At 46.5% G+C, this 19,889-nt stretch overlaps 1 protein-coding gene across 1 annotated transcript in view; it reads left to right on the plus strand.

The window, feature by feature from the left end:
• The first annotated feature begins 3,489 nt into the window (after positions 1-3,489).
• Positions 3,490-19,889, plus strand: part of SEMA7A (semaphorin 7A (JohnMiltonHagen blood group)) — a 66,510-nt gene continuing 50,110 nt past the window's right edge. Inside the window, exon 1 of the mRNA XM_069071181.1 lies at positions 3,490-3,768. Within this exon, the coding sequence (XP_068927282.1) occupies positions 3,558-3,768 (211 nt within the window). The 5' untranslated portion in view covers positions 3,490-3,557. The remainder of the gene's footprint in view (positions 3,769-19,889) is intronic.

A 19,889-nucleotide genomic window follows, 5' to 3' on the forward strand; every position in this document is an offset into this window, starting at 1 on the left:
AAGAATTCTAGAAAATAGGACTGGCAAATGCAGCTATACTTAAAAACAAAAGAAAACAAAAATAAAAACCACCCTCTTGCTTTGATAATGACTTGTCCCATGGGGAACAACTTTTTACTGAATCATAGAATTTCCAAGTTGGAAGCAACCTCAACCATGAATTTTTCCCCTCTGGCAAGTGGCTACCCAGGCTTTGCTTGAAGACCAGTGCGGGTGGGGAGAAGTCCGCCTTATCCTGAGGGCAGCACATTCTACTTTTGGACAACTAGCAAGATATGAAGTTTCAATGGGCCCCTTTGCTCCTGCTTCTTTCTACCTTCTAAGGCCAGCCTTCACAAGCCTCATCTCTTCTCCGCTTGATAGTCCTTTACATTTTTGAAGACATCCATCATGTCCCTTTAAAGCTCATCCCTGGGTTTCTTCAACCAACCTCCCCATGACATGGCCTCAAAGCCTGCCATCATCCCGAGTGCCATAATCTAATTTATCAATATCCTTTGTAAATGGTGGCACCAGAACTGAACAGCTAACTGCTCTGAATTTGATCTGACTAAGGAAACCAGTGAAACTTTGATAAATGAAAACTTGTGTGAGATTTCTGGGATGTCAAGAAAAAAGCAAGGAAGGGAAGGCCTCTAATATGTTGGGTGGATCCCCTTCTTTTCTCCTCCCCCTGGGTGGTGCATTTATTGGAAGACTTGGAAAGAAACAGAACAGGGCCGGGTCCATTTGAGTATATCATGGGATTTTCACAGCAGGGAAAATCCTTGGGAGAGAGGCTGGATAGGGACTTGCCACTAGGTGGCGCAATGGATGCAATGGCGCTAACCCTAACCCTTACCCAACCTTAATCCTACCTATAAATTCCGTTTATGTCTTCAATTATAATCAGGAAGACCTGGGTTCATATCCTGTGACCTCAGATACATGACTAGCTGTGTGACCAGGGCAAATCTCACAATCTCTTTTAGACTCAGTTTCCCCTCTGTAAAATGAGAGTTGGGCTCCATGACCTTTAAGATTCTAGACTGAAACCTATAATTCTATGACTACTATCCACATTGTGAAGTTCTAAGTCAGAGAGGGTAGGTGATGTCTCAGGGTCCCAGGACTATAAGGTGGCAGAACCAGGCAACTATTTACATCTGATCCTATAAGGAGCAAGTTCAAAATACCTCACATTTCCCTATAGCCGACCTGTGAGGCTCATAGGGGAAGAATCATTATCTCTCTATATTTTTAGATCAAATGCACATTTATCAATATAGGAAACTTCCAGTAAGGATCTCCCTCTACCAAGGCAGGTTAGAACCTGTTCTGCAATTAAGAGGCCCAGAGGCTGCCTAGGGGGCACTCAGAGATTAAGTCACTTCACCTTGATCACACAGCCAATATATCTTAGGGGCAGAACTTGAACCCAGACTTCCTGACTGTATGGCCATCTCTCCATCAACTACACCACACTGGCGTCCCATTTTACAGTTGAGAAAACTGAGGATTAGAAAGGGGAAGTGATTTGTCTGAGGTCACATAACTAGTTACATGTTGAATCTTAGACTCAAACCCAGGCCTTTTTACTTCACATCCAATCCTTTTATCCCTAACATACCTTATTATGTCTTTCCCATTTATCCTTATCTACCAACAAAGAGGTTTTCTTCCCTATTGGAATAGAAACTCCAAGAAAATAAGGATCTTGTTTTATCTACACTTTAGATCTCCCCGTCACCAAGCATGGTCCACTGTATACAGCAAGAGCTTAAGATTTGTTAAATTACTTCATTCAAAACAATCGATTAAATACTTACTATGTTCCAAGTCTGAGTATACAAAGAAGACAAAAGAAACTACCTCTGCTCTCAAGGAATTCACTTTTTATTGGAAGGCAACAATCTATATATGTACAAAGAAAATTAAACATATATGGATAGGGATTTGAGGGGAGTCCAAATGCTGAAGAAAGCCTGAATGAGCGAAGGAAATGGCCACCTAGTTTCTGGGCCAAAGTAGGTGGCCTCTTTCATGAGCAGGGAGGAGAGGAAGGGTCAGGAGGATACAAGGGAAGGGACCAGAGATATGGATAAATTACCTGTGAGAAGTGGGCCTTGAGCTGAGCTTTGAAGGTAGCAAGGAGCTCTAAGGAACCCCTAGATGGTGCAGTGGATGAAGCACTGGATCTGGAGTCAGGAAAATTCATTTTTAGACACTTAACTAGCTTTGTGACCATGGACAAGTCACTTAACCCTGTTTGCTTCAGTTTCCTCATCTGTAAAATGAACTGGAGAAGGAAATGGCAAACCACTCTAGTATCTTTGCCAAGAAAACCCCAAATAGGGTCATGAAGAGTTGGAAAGGACTGAATGACCACCACCCTTGGGTAGGGGCAGTGTGGAGAGAGTGCCAGCTTCAAAATGAGGAAGACAGGTAAAAGGCCTGCCCATGCCAGGACAAGCCAGTTAACCTTTCAAGGCTCTAAGAAACTCTCTAGGGCTATACATTGCAGGCACTGATCTGCATGGCTATATACTTTTTATAGAGCCTAAACTGACCCCAACACTCCTTGACAATTCAGTGTTGGTTTTGTGAATGTAAACTTGGGGGGGGGGAGGCAAGACTGCTTAGTGTGTGTGGGGTGATGTAAAGGGGACGGTTATTGCAAAATTTTCCGTTTGTTAATAATAGTCATCATTTATATAACTTTAAGATTTCCAAAGCCTTTACAAGTTTTTTTTTTTATCTTACCCTCACAACTATCCTGGAAGGTAAGATTTATCATCATCATCATCATCATCAATCAGCTCTATTTTACATTAGAAGAAACTGAGGCAAAAAAGTTTGTTGACTTGCTTAGGATCGCACAGCTAATTAAGGATCTGAAACAAAATTCGAACTCACGTTTTCCCGTCTCTATTCACTACCGCCACCTAGCTAGCGTAATAATAGCTGTCTTTTATGTAGCCATTTAAAGTTTGAAAAGCACTTTACATTCTCCCTCCCAAGGCTGGTGCGAGAGGCTTTATTTCCATTTGATCAAGGAGGCGGTTTTCAAATCCGGATCCCAGCCCAGAGCGGTGTCCCCGCCACCTCGCAGCCTCATTGTTTCGGAATCTCCAAGTCTCAGCTACCCCGATGAAGCGCGTTAGCTGGAAGGACCTCGGAAAGGTGCTTCCTCAGCCAGGAGGCTTTCCCGGAATGATTCATTCACCAGCTAAGCTCTAGTATTTGGGCATCTCCAGGACTTGAAGGACGCGGGCGCGCGTGGCTGATTAATTCTTCTAATAAGATTGGGTGAGGAGGCGCTTTGGGGTCTGCACGGGACCTAGGAGTCCCGGCCGCCCCGCGCACCTTACGCCTGGGTTGCCCCGGCGGGTCAGGCTCTAGGGGTGTGGGGGGGGGGCGGGGGGAGAGGGCGTGCCCCGCTGATGCTTGCCTATCCTTAACTCCGCCCCCAGGCTTGCTGTGGCTGGGCTCTCGAAGCTCTGCCTTCAGTCACTCGCTCTCTCGGGTGGCGCTAGCTCTCCAGGCTCCCGGCCCCACAGCCTCAGCCCACCCGGGCCATGACACCGCTGCAGCAGCACCCGACTCGGCGCCCCGCTCCCTCGCCGCGGCTCTCCGCGCTGCGCGCTCGGAGGGCTGCTCGTCTCCTGGACCTTCCTCTGCTTCTGCTGCTGCTCCGAGCCGCTACTCCCGCAGCCGCGGCCGCCGTCCCCGCTGCAGCCGCCGGCAGCCACCCCAAGACTAGTCCCCGCATCACCGCAGCCTGGAAAGGTGGGTACGCGCTGAGGGCAGTGGGCGAGCGCCGGGAGCCAACACGGGCGCCCGCTGCTGCTGGCGCTGAGAGGGTCAGTTTGTCAGCCAGGGTCGGTGTCTGTCCGCGAGTGTGTGTGTGTGCGCGCGCGCGCGTGGCAGCAAGCAGCAGCTCCTGGAAAGCGCGAGTATGCCTGGATGAGTGTGTGTCCGAGTGCATCTATGTGTGTCGGGGTCTAGGTCTCTGTGTGTCACTGGACATGTGAGTAAGTCTGTCAGTGTGTCTATCTGCGAGCGGATTGTGTCAGTGTATCTATCCTGGATGTCAGTGTAAGTCTGTGTCGGGGTGTGTGTCCATATGTGAGTATGCCGGCTTGTTTGTCGGTGTGTTCTTGTGTCAGAGTGAGAGCCTGTCAGTGTGTATATGAATTTGTGTGACTGTGTGTATATATGTGTGTGTTGCGTGCCAGAGCCGCGTTAATGCGGCGGCGATCCCCGGCTGCCAGAGCCTGGAGATCAGTCTCTCCACCGAGACCTGCCCGCAGCCTAAATCTGCAGCGCTTGAGGGGGGAGGGAGGTGGAGAAGAGACTGGGGAGGAGAGAGGATCTCCAAGCTCCCCAACTTCAGCTCACACTCCTACTGCACCAAGAGCCCTTTCCTGAGACACTTTCTCCCCAGCCTGCGGGTGACCCGCCCCGGCCCCCTCCCCCTGTGTTCCGCTGTCCCCGGCTCCCGTGGGGTGTTTGGGAGCTCCGTGCTGGGGCGCCGCGGGGCCTGCCTCCTGCAGGCTGCCAGCCGGCCGAGCCGGGCCCGGGGGCTGGCGGCCCGGAGCTCGCTCTCTATTCTGGGGCTGCAGAGAGCGTGGCACGCGCCGCTGCCGCCTCTCTCGGCTGCGCCTATTGCAGACCCCGCCTGCCTGCTAGTGTTCCTTCTCTTGTTGCGGGAACAAAGACCCTTCTCGCCCCCTCGCCCCGCCACGTGAGCGGGGGTGCCTGGCTCAGGGCTCCCGAGAGTGTGTGTGGCTGTACGAGGGGAGGGGGCCAGTCTCCACTCTGCCCTTCAGCTGCACCCCGACCTGCGGGCTGCTCCTCGGGGTACAGCCCTAGCCCGGCAAGGGTGGGCGGGACAGCGGCCATTGGCCCCCCTCCCCAGGGTGAACCGCTCACTGGGCAAGGGGAAAAAGGGGTTTTAATGGCTCAGGCTCTTTCGTTGAGACTCTAGACCAGTCTGGCTGGTTGAGTCTCCCTCCGGCAGGCTTTCTCGGGGTAGGGGGCCAATTGGAGGCTGGCCTGGGGAGGACATGGCTCCCGGCAGGTGGCAGATAGGATCCTGGGATGCCAAGGCTTTTTTTTTTTTTTCTCTTTCTCCTCCCGGTATAGCAGTGCCCAGGAACGGTGCGGGTAAGGGAAGATGGCAACAGAAGCATCTGACATTTGAAAGAGCAGGGTGATTTTTGGGAGGCGCATTAGAGAAGGAGTAGCGGAGTGCTTTAGCCCTAGGAAATCTGCCTTGTGAACTTGGAGGCCCCGGCCAGATTTCTGAGTCTCGCCTTAGTTTTGTCCTTCCTACAATGGGGACACTGGCTGAGAGGTGGAGTCCGGGGTTTGTGGTTTTTGAAATGGGAGGGGGGTGGCGTTCACTCCCAAATGTCTTTTCTTCTCTTTCCCCTGCAATGCACAAATGCCTCCCCCTACCTGGGTCCGGGGTCTGGCCCAGAAATCTCTCTTCCCTGCTGTGGACTGTGGTGCAGCCTGGGGCAAGGTTTCAGTCGGAGCTCTTTGATGTGGGCCAGATTTGCAAAGGAATGCAGAATCCCTGCAGCTAGGCAGGCAATATCTGGGGCAGGTATTCTTAGCCCGAGGTGGTTGAGGGGAAAAAAATCCCCAAACTGCGGCACTGGGAAGGAAGATGACTCGTTCAAGGTCACACAGCACGTTAATACTTGGACTTGACCGGGAGGAGAGGCCTGGAGAGCGGCTGAACGAACCTGGAGGAAATACCAGTCTAGTTTCTAGGTCAGAGCAAGCTGACTGTTCATTCATTCAACCAGTATCTATTAAATGCTTATTATGTGCTAGCATTGAACTAGACATTGGGAATACAGCAAAGTGTACAGGTCCTACTATGATGCCTGCTTTGTGTCTTAAGTTACCTTCTTTACCAATATTGGGAAGGGGGAGAGAGGAGGTAGGAAGGTACAGTGGGAAGAGCTCCGGAGCCAGCTCTGTCACGTGATATCTGTGTGACCTTGAGCAAATTGCTAGCTCCCTTGGTGCCTCAGTTTCCCCATCTGTAAAATGAGGGAGTACTAGATGAACTTTAAGGTCCCTGCAGCCTGGACCGCAGCAAGGAAGCGGGTGGGTGGGTGAGGGGGAGATTGTATTTGACTTACTGAAAGGATGGGAAGCAGGGGGTGGGGGTGGGGGAGCAGATACTGCAGGGGAAGAGAGGCAGCTGTGATCTAAGACCTCTCATCAGGGAGCAAGGCTTCCCCAGGAAATCCCGTGTGTGTGTGTGTGTGTGTGTGTGTGTGTGTGTGTGTGTGTGTGCATTCAGCCCCAACACACAAATTGGAGGGACTCAGTTAACATAGTCCCATTGTGCAAGGAGGTCAGGTTGAACTGAAAGGTTGGTGCGGAGGTTTCCAGCTCTTTCTCTGCCCTGCCCAACATTGCCAGAACCTGATGCCTTGTGTCCTCAGTGTCCAAATTCTTGTCTATACTCTTCTTGCTCCTTGAGCACTTAGTGGGTCATGGTGGTGGGGAGGGGCTGGATCAAACACTGTTCTGAGCTCAGTCCACTCTCCCCCCCCCCCCCCCCCCCCCCCCATATTGGAGTTATAAAGTGCTAGGACATGGATGGAGTGTTGTGTTGTGTTGTGGGGCCACATCTTTGGGTTCTGAAAGCCCTCCCTCCCTGCACTTAGTCTCCCAGCTGCCATTGGCACTCAGCCCCCCTCTCCCCATTCTCAGCACACCTCCCATCTTCCTAACCTTTCCCCCTTCCCCCCCAGCTCTGACACTCAGCACTTCCCTCCAAATTCCCCAAACTTAGTGGCACTTGGCTAGGAGGTCCCACCTGGATACTTCCCCATTCTCTGCCACTTAGCTTTCCTTCCTTATGGGGGACGAGGATCAGAAAGCAGTTTTTGAGTCCATGTGAGGCAGTCAGAGGAAATACTTTCAGACTATTTCAAATGCCCCCGGACTTGTGCCCTTTCATCTACCTATGACTCTGTCCTTGAGGCTGACTTCAGTTGGTGTTGGTGGACTCAGTGGCTTCATCTTCAGACTCCAAAGCTTTCTCATGATGATAAAAGTAATGATTTAGGATTGGGAGATCCTCTGAGGCCTTCCTCCTTTAACCCCAGACAGGGTACCATCTGTTCCCAGCCCATTTCCAGGACTCAGTTGCCAGTTGTCAGGGAGCGGACCCTATCATCCAGACCTTGCTACTTGCCCCATCCTCCAGCTGCCTTCAGGAAACCTATGGGGCATATGGCTCCCAGGGCAGGAGTTGGCACTGAACAGAATGACCACAGGGTGCGTGATGGAGAAGCTCATGAGCCCAGTGTCCTCTTTGTCATCAGAAAGAGTATGGCCATCGAATTCCCCATTCCCTGGCCTTCAGTCTTTGATGTTCTCTGGCAATACTGGCTGTTTTTTCCTTCCCAGCTTCAGTTTTATTAGGAGGGGAGGCCCCTATTGAGGGAATGAGACAGGGTTAAAATTTATGAGTTTTTAAGTTTGGGGGAGAGAGCACACCTGTGACCACAGAGACCTGGGAGGAGTCCAGATCAGGAAAGTGTGTCAGGAATACTGCCCTTCACAAGTGGGACAAAAAAGACCAAAACTTAGAGAACTGTATAGGTTAGCCTGTTCATTATTTTACAGAGGAATCAGCTGAGATCCAGAGAGGATGTGACTTGTCCAAGGTCACACAGGGGTAGGAAGGATTTGAACCAAGGTACTCTGATTCGACTTCCTTTTCCTGGCTAAGATGTTGAGTAATTTCAATCAGTGTCTGGACATGGTCCAGCTAGGTCCTTTTTTGGGGGCAGTGTGGGGATCAGATGTTGGTTAGTGGATTTCCTTTGACTCTTTTGTCTCCCAAATATCCTTCAGGTGTAATATCTTGAACTTCTAGACACAAAGTTTGCAGAGAATTTTTTTATGTAAGAAAAAAACTATTATGAAAGAAACAAACAAATAAAAAACCTGTTCCTGATGATGGGGGCTGATGAATAGTGAAATGGGCTTCCTCAGATGAGAGCCAATTCCTCAGCCACCTGAGGTTGTGGTTTGTGGCAGAGAGAATTCCTTTTCAGGTACAGGTTAGAATGGATGGTTACTGAGTTCCCCTCAGAGTCTAGTATTCTGCATCCATGATTCTTGACTCCAAATTCAGCATTCTTCTCACTCTGATGATGCTGATGCTGATGCTGATGTAAGGGCTAGGTCAGTCAATCAATTAATCAGCCAGCATTTCTTAAGAACTGGGGATTGAAGGAGAGGCCCCGGTTCCCTCCGCAATACTTCAGCTCTTTCATCTGAACTGTGGCCTCAGACAAGGTGGGGCACTGGATGGGGCACCAGGACAACTGGGTTCTGCTTCTATTAACCTTTGAATCTGAAATTTTAATCAAGTAACTTCTTTCTCTAGGCCTTGATTTCTCTAGCTATTTAATGGGGAGAATGATGCCTGCCCTGCTCCCCCCCCAGGAGTGTTTGTTATGTGGATCCTGAGATAATGGATGGGGAAGTGCATTGGAAGGGATAAAGGTTGTACAGATGTGAGGCTTGTCTTTAATGGAGGAGCTGAACACAGATGCAAGAGGGTGGGACTGTGCTCCTGAAGGAGGAGTCCCAGAGGGCATGATTTCAGGGGCCTAGAAGACTCCAAAACTTCCTTGGCTAAGGAAGGTAGGGTCAGGAGCTGGAAGCTTGCCAGTGTGAGGAAGGTTCTGGTCATTCCCGTCATTGCGGTTAACCTGGTAGGGAGCTCAAAGACTTCAGGTTCGAATGCTGGTTCTGCTAAAAGCAACATGACCTTGGGTAAGTCATTTCCCTTGATGAGCCTCAGTCCCTTCATCTGTAAAATGAGGGAGTTGGATTAGATACTTTCTAAGGTCCCTCCCTGCTTTCATGGTCTATGAAATTCCTCTCCTCCCTTGCTGAATGCCTCTTTGGGAGTGGGAAAAGAGGGGAATACCTGGTCTTGGGGGCAGAAAGGCCCAGGGAAGTCCACTTTCCCTCCAGGCCAGCATATGGCAGTGAAACCCACAGCTCTGCCCATCCAGCTGGTCTCTTGGCCCCCTTCACCGGCCCAGATTCTCTCCTGAGGCCAAGCCAAATTAACAAGTGTGAATTTGTTTCCGATTTTGGTCACCATAGCTGGGGGAAGGATGATGCTTTATTCCCAGTGGGTAGAGAGGGGGTGGAGGAGGGAAGTTGTTACCTTTCCTCTGGCTGAAGTCACTGTTGGGCCTCCCCAAGCATGAGCATTTCCAGTGGAAATCCTCTAGCCCCAAGGGGTTTTCTTTGCTCATCTCTTCTGGGAGTGATCTCTGTCCCCACATGATAGGACTCCTTCCCTCTGGGGTCTAAGCCTGACAACTTCCCAGCTGCTAAGTCAGAGGTAGTGGTGGTGGTGCTTGGGTAGGGGGGTGAGGGAAGGGAATTTTTCAGTAATTAGTGGCATCTTGTGTGACATCATCGGGGGAGGGGAGGTTGGAAGTCCCCCCCCCCCACCTGAGGACTCACAGAATAGTCCCCAGGGCCCTTATCCGCTTAGCTCTTAGTCAGAAATAATTGCAGCTCACATTTCTGTAATCTCGTGCAGCTCACTAATGCCTTTCCTTTCAACAACAATCTGAGGTAGAGACTGGGAATGTTCTCCCCATTTTACAGATGGAGATACTGAGGCTCAGATAGAGGAGAGACAAATGACTTATGTATAATGGGTTAGAGTCAAGATTTGAATCCAGGTTCTCATGCCCTTCATTGTATCAATCTTCCTGTTTTCCATCTTTTCCCCCAAGGAACAAACCCAGTCCAACTTTGGATCTTTTATTTGCTTACTGTGTGGCCATAGATAATCTGAGTTTTACTTTCTTGAAATTCTTCAAATATGAAATGGGATTAACGATTGATGCAGTATCCGAGTTTGAAGATTAAAAGAGATAATTAATGTCTGCATAACATTTTGCAAACTTTAAAACACTATAGAAATATAAAACATTGCTATTCCTATTCCCTGATAAAAATGACAGAATCACAGAGTTGGAAACATCCTATTCACTTATGTACTTGAAGTCCCTCTGTGATTTACTCTCTAAGTGCTCAGCCTGCCTTCAGTGGGGGAATCCACTCCTTTCCCAAACAGCCTGCTCACTTTGGGTAGAGCTCACATGATGAGGAAATTTGCTCCTTCATCCAGAGCTGGAAGGGACCTTAGAGTCCATTCTGTCCAATGCCCTCATTTTTCACTTGAGGAAACAGAGGTCACACAGAAAGTAAGGTGCAGAGAGAGCCTGGAACCTGGGGCTTTTCAACTTCAAATCTATCATGCTTACACTGTATCCCATGCTTCTGAGCTTTTCTTGGTTAGCTGGATGCCATAGTAATTAGAATGCTGGACTTGTAGTTTGGAAGACCTTTAAATCCTTCTTCAGATATTTACTGGCTGTATGACCCTGGTTTAGTCATTTACTCTCTGTCTGCCTCAGTCTCCTCATTTATAAAAGGGCTAGAGTCCCACACAAAAATAACTGGCCATGTAACCTTGAGCAAGTTAACCCTGATTGCTTAAAAAAAAATGGTGGCTAGAGATAGTGTGAGATCAAAGAACTGAGGGAGATCAGAAAAGAGGAAGATACATTGGCAAAGTAATCAAGGAAGGCTTCTAAGAGGAGGTGGAAGGGAGCTGGGGGTAGCTGTTGGGATATAGCACCATAGAAGCTGGAGATGGAAGGGGCCTTAACAGGTTATCTACTCTGACCCCCTTATTTTTGCAGATGGGGAAACTGAGGTTCAGAGAGATTTAGTGGCTCGTCTATGGTCACACAGCTAGTAGAGGGAGAATCTGAACCTAGGCCCTTTGATTCCAAAGTCAGGGCTCTTATCTACTGCGTCACAGTCCCTTAGCCCTCCCCCTCTAAGCAAATGGAAAGAAAGAAATGGAATTGCTACATATAGGGCTCTTCTTCTCACCTCAAAACACTGAGGAAATATCCAGCCCCATATGCAGGACAGGAAGGACAACCCTACTCCTTGGAGGGGGACATTTAGCTACTCTTGTAGACCATCATCTTTGACTAATCCTGTGACCTCATTCCTGCCACCGAAGGCCTTGGGAACATCCTCGGCCCCCAGCCCTCTTCCACGACCCTAATCTTCCTGAGTTGGCATTCTTGTCTCTCCTTTGTTATCATTCTCTCCTCCTCCCCTCCTAAACTGGACAGACCAGGGTGTGTCACAAGAGAGTTCCTACTTCCCCTTGCCTTCTCTGAAGTTACTGATGGTTTTGCTAGAGAAGGCATTTCCCCTTCTTTTGATTTCCTCATGGAGTGTTTTTCATATGAGACTTTAACATTCCTTTAGCCACATCTAGAACCCTAGGGTCCATGTACCTGGGCATGCAGGGGATGGGCAGGTTCCTGAAGGGCCAACCATGGAGCCTCATCAACCCCCCACTCCTATCTACCTGGCAGTGGCCCTTCCCCCATGCAAATCAGTTTTGAGGAAAAAAAAAACCTATATAATTTGCACTTTTTCCGGGTGTATCTCTGTCTCCTTCCAATTCACATAAAGAACCCTAACATTTCACTATAGTAAGTATACCTAGGATTGTTCCATCCCCTATCTTTCCAGTCACTTCCAAGAAAAAATAGAGAAAACTATGGGAATCTAGATAGGCAAGGCAAATTCTGGATTGGCTCCCTCAAAGATCATGGAGGATCATCTTTGAGTGGGAAGGGACTTGACTCATTTTGATGACTCCTTTTGAAGTTGATGAAACTGAAGCCCAAGATAGTTTTCTGACTTGTCCAAGGTCACACAGGTACTAAATGGCAGAGCTGAATTTTGAACCCAGGCCCTGTGGCTCGAGAGTCAGGATGCTTTCCTATATACCTTGTTGCATGGTTTTTATTTTTTTTATTTTTGACCCAGGGCTTATCAGGTGCCTCAGAAAGTAATCCTTGACCAATCTTTGTTTCCACATCTCCTCCATCTCAATTACCTCCCCTCAGTTGTTAGCTCATGTTACTAAAGGTATGAGAAGTGTTCTTCCTCTTTCCCAGTCCCTCCTGTCACGTCTGAGGAAACTTTGTGCCTTTCTTCACTGTCTTTCCTCTGCTGGGTCTTCTCTCCTCCCTTGGCTGCTCAGTCTTGTCCATCCTTTGGTGCTTAGCTCCTCTCATCTGCTCTGGGAAATCTGCTCTGAAGTCTCCAGTTAGGAACGATCCTTTTTTCTGGCTTTCTGTAGCACTTTGTATGCTCTCCACTACTACAGGTTACAACCTATCTATTGCCCTCCTACCCAGTGCCATTTTTGCCCATGCCTTTCCCTGAATGCTTTGCAGTGGATCTGGACAAGTACTGGAGCTCCCAAGGGAGCTCTGTGTATAATAAATTAAATTAAAATTTAGTGAGCAGGTGCTTAAGAAATGCTTGTTGGATTGGACAGTACTGCAGTAGATTGGAGGCTTTCCTCTGGTTCTTACATGATCCCGGTTCCAAACCTGGTCTGTCCATCTGTTAGCTCTTGCTTTAGCTCCATGGCCTCCTTTTTTGTCCTTGGATCTGCCTTTTGCTTCAGTTTTTAAGTACAAGTCATGGTTGGTAACATGTTGCAGTCTGCTTGCCCCCACCCTTGGGGTCGCCTGCAATTTTGATTCTTTCGAGCTCACGGTGATATCATATGGTATCAGTGGGAGAATATTGGTACTGAGGAAGATGAGCTTTTGTGTCAGAGAGCAGCTTAATATCAGTGACAGGGCTGCTTTCCCAAAAGAGATCCAGCCTTATCTCTTTCTATTCAATTCAAGGCTCAGTCTATTGTCCATCTCCAGTGCCTGTCCAATTCAATTCAATAAACATTTATTAAGGCAGTATGGAATTGTGGCTAGACACTGGACTTTTTGTTAGAATTTGCTCAAATCCTATCTTACACTCTTACTATCTGTGTGACTCTGGGGAAGTCACTTAAACTCTCTGTGCCTCATCTATAAAATGAAGGGGATGGATTCAGTGCCCCCTAAATCCCTTCCATCTCATAAATACCTACTACATGCCAGTGTTGTGTTAGGTTCTTAGAATGCAAAGTCAAAAACAAAATAGTCACCACTTTTAATAAATGTTAACTGGTTGATTGAAAGAGTCTTTATTCTCATTGGATGTGAAAGACATCTCTTGATGGTCTAACTCAATGGGTCACTCAATGCCATAATCGGGAAATACGATTCCACTTTGTTTTTCTTGTATGGATGGCTAAAATGGTTTCTTTTAGGTAATCATGGATCTCATCAACAAGGTCTGGTAGTGTTCCAGGGCTTGATACATTCAGGATGATTACACCTCCAGAAGTTCTTGGACAACTTCATTCCTGATAGAAAATTGATCTTCTGATTGGACTTTGCACAGGCCATCCTTCATGGCAAGTATCTTGGATTAATATGGATCTCCCTGTTTGAAAGCTAGGTAGATACTGATGCTCACCATTTGGAAGCACAAAGTTAGATATGTCACAGAAGATATGTGTGTGTTCTTTACGTGTTGTAGAGACATCTTGTTGGAAGAGAGCCTTTGAGGCTAGATTTGAGTTGAATCAAATGTTCTTTTGTAGATGACCAACAATAAATAAATTAGGATTTTTTCTTTTCTATCTATTTTTCAGTCAGTTGTGTGTCTGTGAAGATGTGGTCTGCTACTGAAAGCTGATGGCAAAAGTTGGTGTGCTTCCTTCCTATATTTTCCTTAAGGATGTCTTGATATAGGAATTGATCATTATCCTAAAGATTTTATAGGGATTACAGAGAAGTGTATTGGTTGGTAGATGCTGACTCCTTGGTTACATTTTTGGAGACTGATGGTGATAATACTATTTACAATCTATTCTTTTGGAATCTTCCTTTCTTTGAAATATCTTGAAAACTGATCTCCAAATGATTTAAAAATTTCATCCTCATTAACATGGATTTTCCTCCCCCCCTCCTTTCTGTGTATGTTTCATCAAATCTAGCTACTCATCTGTCTTCCTCTTCTCAAATGCCATTTCTAGTTTCTCATATAGAATATTTGCTACTAATGTAGCAGAGTCCAAATGCAGTGATTTTACTATGATTGCTAATGAGAATGTTGTTCAGTCGTTTCTGACTCTTCATGACCCTGTTTGGGATTTTCTTGGCAAAGATCCTGGAGTGGTTTGCCATTTCCTTCTCCAGATCATTTTACAGGTGAGGAAACTGAGGCAAACAGGGTTAAGTGACTTGCCCAGGGTCACACAGTGTGTGCTGCATTTGAACTCCAGAAAATGAGTCTTCTTGACTCTAGGGTCCTCACTCTGTGCACTATGACACCACCTGCTAATGAGACTATGTAGACATATAAATGCCAGTGGATCTGGTTCACTTCATGTCTATTTATTGTCCTCTTTCCAATTGCGTATGCAAATACTCTTGGTAGTTTCTTATGCTGGGGTCTCTGCAGTCCCCTTTTCCCTTTATCTACTATTATCTTTTAGTAATCTCCCATCTTCCTAATTCTTAATATTTCCATAATCTAGATTGTGATTTGAAATTGTCTTTCACTGCTGTGTCCTTCTTGGCTAGGACATTTAGTATTTGTTGCTTGAGGCAGATGACCCGCTGTTTGACCTTTTTTGTGTGTGGTCATTGCTTTGCATAAGTTAAATTTTTTCTGAAAAATGGTGTCTTTACTTTTGGCCAACTGGTTGGGTTGGAAGTGCTGTGTTTGTACATAGTGGTTTCTTTTTATCTTTATCCTTTCTTGCAATTTGTAGTTGGTTTTGGCCTTACATATAGCTCATTTTGAAATACCTACGTCTATGACAACTTATTTCCTCTTTGCTAAGATAAGTTGTTTTTCTTTCTTTTTTTCTTCCCTTCCTTTTCTTGCCTTTCCTTTCCTTCCTTTTCTTGCCTTTCCTTACCTTTCCCTGCCTTTCTTCCTTCCTTCCTTCCTCCCTTCCTTCCTTCCTTCCTTCCCTTTCTTTCTTTCTTTCTTTCTTTCTTTCTTTCTTTCTTTCTTTCTTTCTTTCTTTCTTTCTTTTTCTCTTTCTTTTTTCTTTCTCTCTCTCTCTTTCTCTCTGTCTCTGTCTCTGTTTCTCTCTGTCTCTCTCTCTTTCTCCTGGGTCTTCCAACCCCCTTCAAACTGCTCATGATGTATGGATGTGAACCTTTTGATTAGTCAACAAGATTTTGCCTTCTTTCATTTCTTGGATCACAAATCAAGCTCTCCAACATAGTTTTGATTGTACATGATGTTGACCTAGAGTGGATGTCCTTTTCAAGTACTTCATAGAATTCCTTTACTCCATTTTCTGTACCAGATGTTTGCACATTGGTGGCAATTATTTTCATGATGGTCTACTTCATGTTTAGGCTCTTGGTGAGGACATTAAGGATAGATGACCAAATATTCCATGGAACCATGGAATCCTTGTTGCTTTTTGGCATGCAGTAAAATGTGGATGAAATTCACGCTGCATACTGCCTGTTCTCAGAAGGCAGAAATAGGAGCAATGGGTAGGAGTTGCAAATTGACAGATTTAGACCTTATATAAGTCAATCAGTCAATCAACTAGCATTTATTAAGATTCTACTGTACCCCAGATGCTGGGATGCCAAGACAGCATCAAAATGGTCCTTGGCTTTACAGAGCTCACATCTCACAGGAGGGGCATAGAAAATAAAACTTCCTAATGATCAGAGCTGTTCCAAAGGGCAATGGTCTGTCTTAGAAGGTAGTGAGCTGTCTCTTATTAGAGTTTCTTAAGAAAAGGATGAATGGTCACTTGTTAAAATTGTTAGAAAAGATATAGGGTTTGGACTAGGCAACTTTCAAGGTCCTTCCTCCTCGGAGATTCTGTAACCCTTCTGTCTCCTTTATGTATCTTCTGAGGAACACCTCTGATTTGTCTCTCTGTGGAGGAGGGACAGACTAAAGTATCACTATTATGGAGGTGGCTCATTTCTTCTAGAAGTGTTTCTACTCACTGGTTGGACAAAAACCACATATTTAGAGTGTTGACATTTGGGTTAATGTTTGTAGGTGGGTCTGATATTCATGATGATGATAATGTTAGTGTTAATGATATCTGACATGGATTACTCTTAAAGTTTTGCAAAGCACTTGGCATCAGTTAACCCGTGAGATAGGTGCTATTGTTATACCCACTTTAGATATGAGGAAATAGGGACTCAGAAATGGTCAAATGCTTGCCCACCTGAGAGTCAGAGACAGGATTTGAACTCAGGCCTTCTGGACCAGTCCAGCATTCTAACCACTATGCTGAAATGCTTTCTTAGTACAAAACATGAGATTCTTGAGGCACTCTCCCATTTTTTGTATCATTTCATCAGGGTCACTTTGGAAGTAGAAGGAGGCTGAGCAGTATTTAAAATGATTTTGTGTCTTTATTGGTTTGCTGGCTTCCTGTGGCAGGGAGGGAGAGAGAGAGGGATTGAGACAGAGACAGACAGACAAAGACAGAGACAAACAGACAGAGAGACAAAAGGAGGAAGGAGAGTGAGACAGAGAGAAAGACAGAAAGAAACAGAGAGACAAAAGGAGGGAGGAGAGACAGAGGGGGGGGAGAGAGAGAGAGAGAGAGAGAGAGAGAGAGAGAGAGAGAGAGAGAGAGAGAGAGAGAGAGAGAGAGAGAGAGAGAGAGATCACTTAGTGGCTAGCTTTCTGCTGAGAAATTCCTTTGAACATAGGCTGTTGGGCACAGCTACATCTGTCTTGGGGACCATTATTTCTCTGATGTCCATATTCTAGTCTGCTCTGCACTATAGCTATTGGATAATTATGGCATTGGATTGCATGCTTGCCCTTGTGTTCTATACCCTGCTCTCTCACCCCACCCCTCCCAATCCCTGGCCACTCCATGAGAGCAGGGAGCAGCATCTTTCTTGGTCCCTAGCATACTGTCTACATACAGGAATTGCTTACTAAATGATGGATGAACCAGTGAATGTATGAATGGGAGATTTGGGCACAAAATAAATGTCTTTTTGCAGAATTTTCCTATGAAGCTCTATATCTGTGGTTATCTTGGAGTGGGAAGAAACTGGGAGCTCCTGCCTCTGACCTGCACCCCACTCCCCATATTATTGATATATTATATTTTATATATAATGTTAATATTATATATATATTAATATCTCCCTCTTACCCCGTTGGAGTGGTCTTTCCAAGGTCATGTCCTCTTGCTACCTGGTTTCTTGGTGTTTTTATGGGACAGTGTAGAGCCCTGTTTTCTCCAAGGAGAGAAAGCTGGTGGCAAGGTCAAGGTGAAGGAATGTGCCTGGGGTTAGCAAGCCTGAGGGACTGGGATAGGGAGACTTTAGCCTCCTAGGGCCTATCATTATTAACACCAAGCAGCTTTCTGCTGCTCCTCTGATTGATCCAGGTTTAACACATCAGAACCATCTGGCCATTAGCCAGACTTGTCAGCAATCTCCTAAGGCTTAAGGAGTGGGCCCCTCTTGGTTATGTGGCAGATGTCCAGATGGACTGACCACCTTCTGGAGTAATAGTGGGGAATCACAGGGTGATCTATGAAATTCTGTAGATTTATCTGTGTGCCTAGCCTTGTGTCAGGCCCCAGTGGGGAAAAAAAGAGACTGTCCTTTGGGAGCTCTCGTTCTGATTGGGGTGACAAGATTCACCCCTGGTTTGGAGAACACGTCAGGGAGGATGTGATCCAGGGTCCAAACTCCTGTTTCATAGTATCAATACCATAAGACTTGAGAGGAGGGAGAGATCAGTGTGAGCTTGACCTAGGACTCCTGGAGGAAGCTGGATTTGACCTGGACCTTGAAGGGTGGGTATAATTTGGATAGTCAGGTGAGAGGATCAGCAGAGACTCAGGTAACATGACCTTGGCACAGTGAGGCAACAACAAGGTAACTGTCTTGTTTGGAAACTGAAGGAGTATACTGGGGAGCCATGACATAGGAGTTTGAATGGGTAGGTTGGAATCAGATTGTGGGGGGCCTTGAATGCCAACAAGGGAGTATAGACTTGAAATACTGGGCAGCAGGGATCCATTAGGGTTCATGAGTTATCCTGGAATATGGTTGGGGTAGAAAGTGAACTGTTTTCAGTGAGGGATAGTAATTATTCAATTCAACGTACATGTATTAAGCACCTACTGCATATAGAATATTCTGTTAGATCCCAGGGAAAAAGCAAAGTTTAGATAAGACAGGGTTCTTGCCCTCATGGAGCTAATGGTTTAGTAAGGAAATAGGACACCGATACAGATAATTATAACACATAATAATATATGTTGAGTGTTCCCAGGAGGCATAAGAAAAGTACTGTGTGATCTGGGAAAGATGTGGTTGGGTAAATGGTGAAAATTCAGGATTGGTTGAGGAAATCAAAGCAGACTTCCTATAGGGCATTTGAATTGAGTTTCGAAGGAATGGTGAGATCAGTGGAGGAAGAAGAGGTAAAGGAGAGGGGACAAGGAGACCTGGGAAGAGCCTGGGCAAAGGTACATAACATGGAGGGTGTGCATGGAGGGAGATAATTGTTGAGCTTGGGTGAGATGTGAGGTACATGGAGAGAAGTAGCCTGAGTGAGAAGGGGGGGAGGAAGGCAGTGGAGTGGAATTGTGCCAGGTCACAGAGGTCTTTGATCATCAACTTAAGTAATCAGAACTTTATTCAGTAGGAAATAGGGAGCTCAGAGTAGAGGAGAGATATGGTAGGAACCAAACTGGATGTCGGAAGGAAGACAGATTAGCAGAACATAGCTGTAATCCAATCAGATATTAATGCGAGTGATAGGTGTGGGACCAAAGGGACCTGTGAGAGAGACTGTGGAGAAAGGATAGGGATTGGTAACTGATTATTTATGGAAAGAGACTTTTCTCCCAAGGGAAAAACCAGAAATAACATCAACTTGGTGAATGGTGGTGCCTGACATAAACTGTAAAGTTAGAAAGATGACCTTGGTTAGGAGAAAAGATAATGAGCTCTGCTAGGGACATGTTGAATTTGAGGGGCTTGTGGGACATTCAGGTAAAGATGAACTGAAGGTCATTGGCTATGTGGGTTTGGAGCTCTGAAGAGAGATGAGGGCTGAAGATGATAGAGCTGGTAGCAGAGTTGCAACTAGGGTTGAATGACAGGGCTTTGGCTCAGGGAGGCTATATCTAGTGGGTTGTACTTTCTCTCCCCATAGGTGTCCAGAAGCCACTATCCCATTACCTCAGATCTGTAAGACTATGCTGGTCCAAGTCTCTCAATTCAACCCTGTTCCTTCATGCCATGCAGAGCCACTACTCCCAGGATCCCATCTCCTGGTGCATTCTTTCTTCCTCCTCCAATACCTGAAGGGCAGGAGCCATCTCCTCTGCCACATGGAGCATCTCTTCTGACTTGACTGTACCCATGGTCAAACTAGCCCCAGCACCAGTACCCCAACTACTGTACTGCTGCCCCAACCTCACTGTTTTTTGCCCAAAGTGAAAGAATTCCTAGTTACATCTCAGTTTGAGTCTTCTTTGTACAAGTATAATTGAAGCCACGTGAGTGGATGAGATTGGCAAGGGAGAGAATGTAGGGTGGGGACAGACCCTTGGCAAAACCCATCTCAGGGAGTGGGGAAGAGGCTGAAGAACCAATGAAAGAGGGAGGAAACCTAGAGAATTGGTGGCTAGGGCTCAGTGATATCAGAAAACAAAGCAGAGTAGTGCCCTTCCCCCCTCCCCCTTATGTTTACTACCATATTTTAATGTCTCCAATATAATATGGCTCCCTTTGCCAGGGATAGGAATGTCCCAGTGATGTGACAGACCTCCAGAAGCATTAATGTAATCAGTATTAGCCAAGTACTAGTGTTCCCTTCTGTGGTTGAGACCCTCCTCTCCCCACCTCCCCACC

Source organism: Petaurus breviceps, unplaced genomic scaffold (genome assembly GCF_028583685.1).
Source record: "Petaurus breviceps papuanus isolate PSGF00001 unplaced genomic scaffold, PetGlider_PUasm1.0 90825, whole genome shotgun sequence".
Taxonomy (NCBI): Eukaryota; Metazoa; Chordata; class Mammalia; order Diprotodontia; family Petauridae; genus Petaurus; species Petaurus breviceps.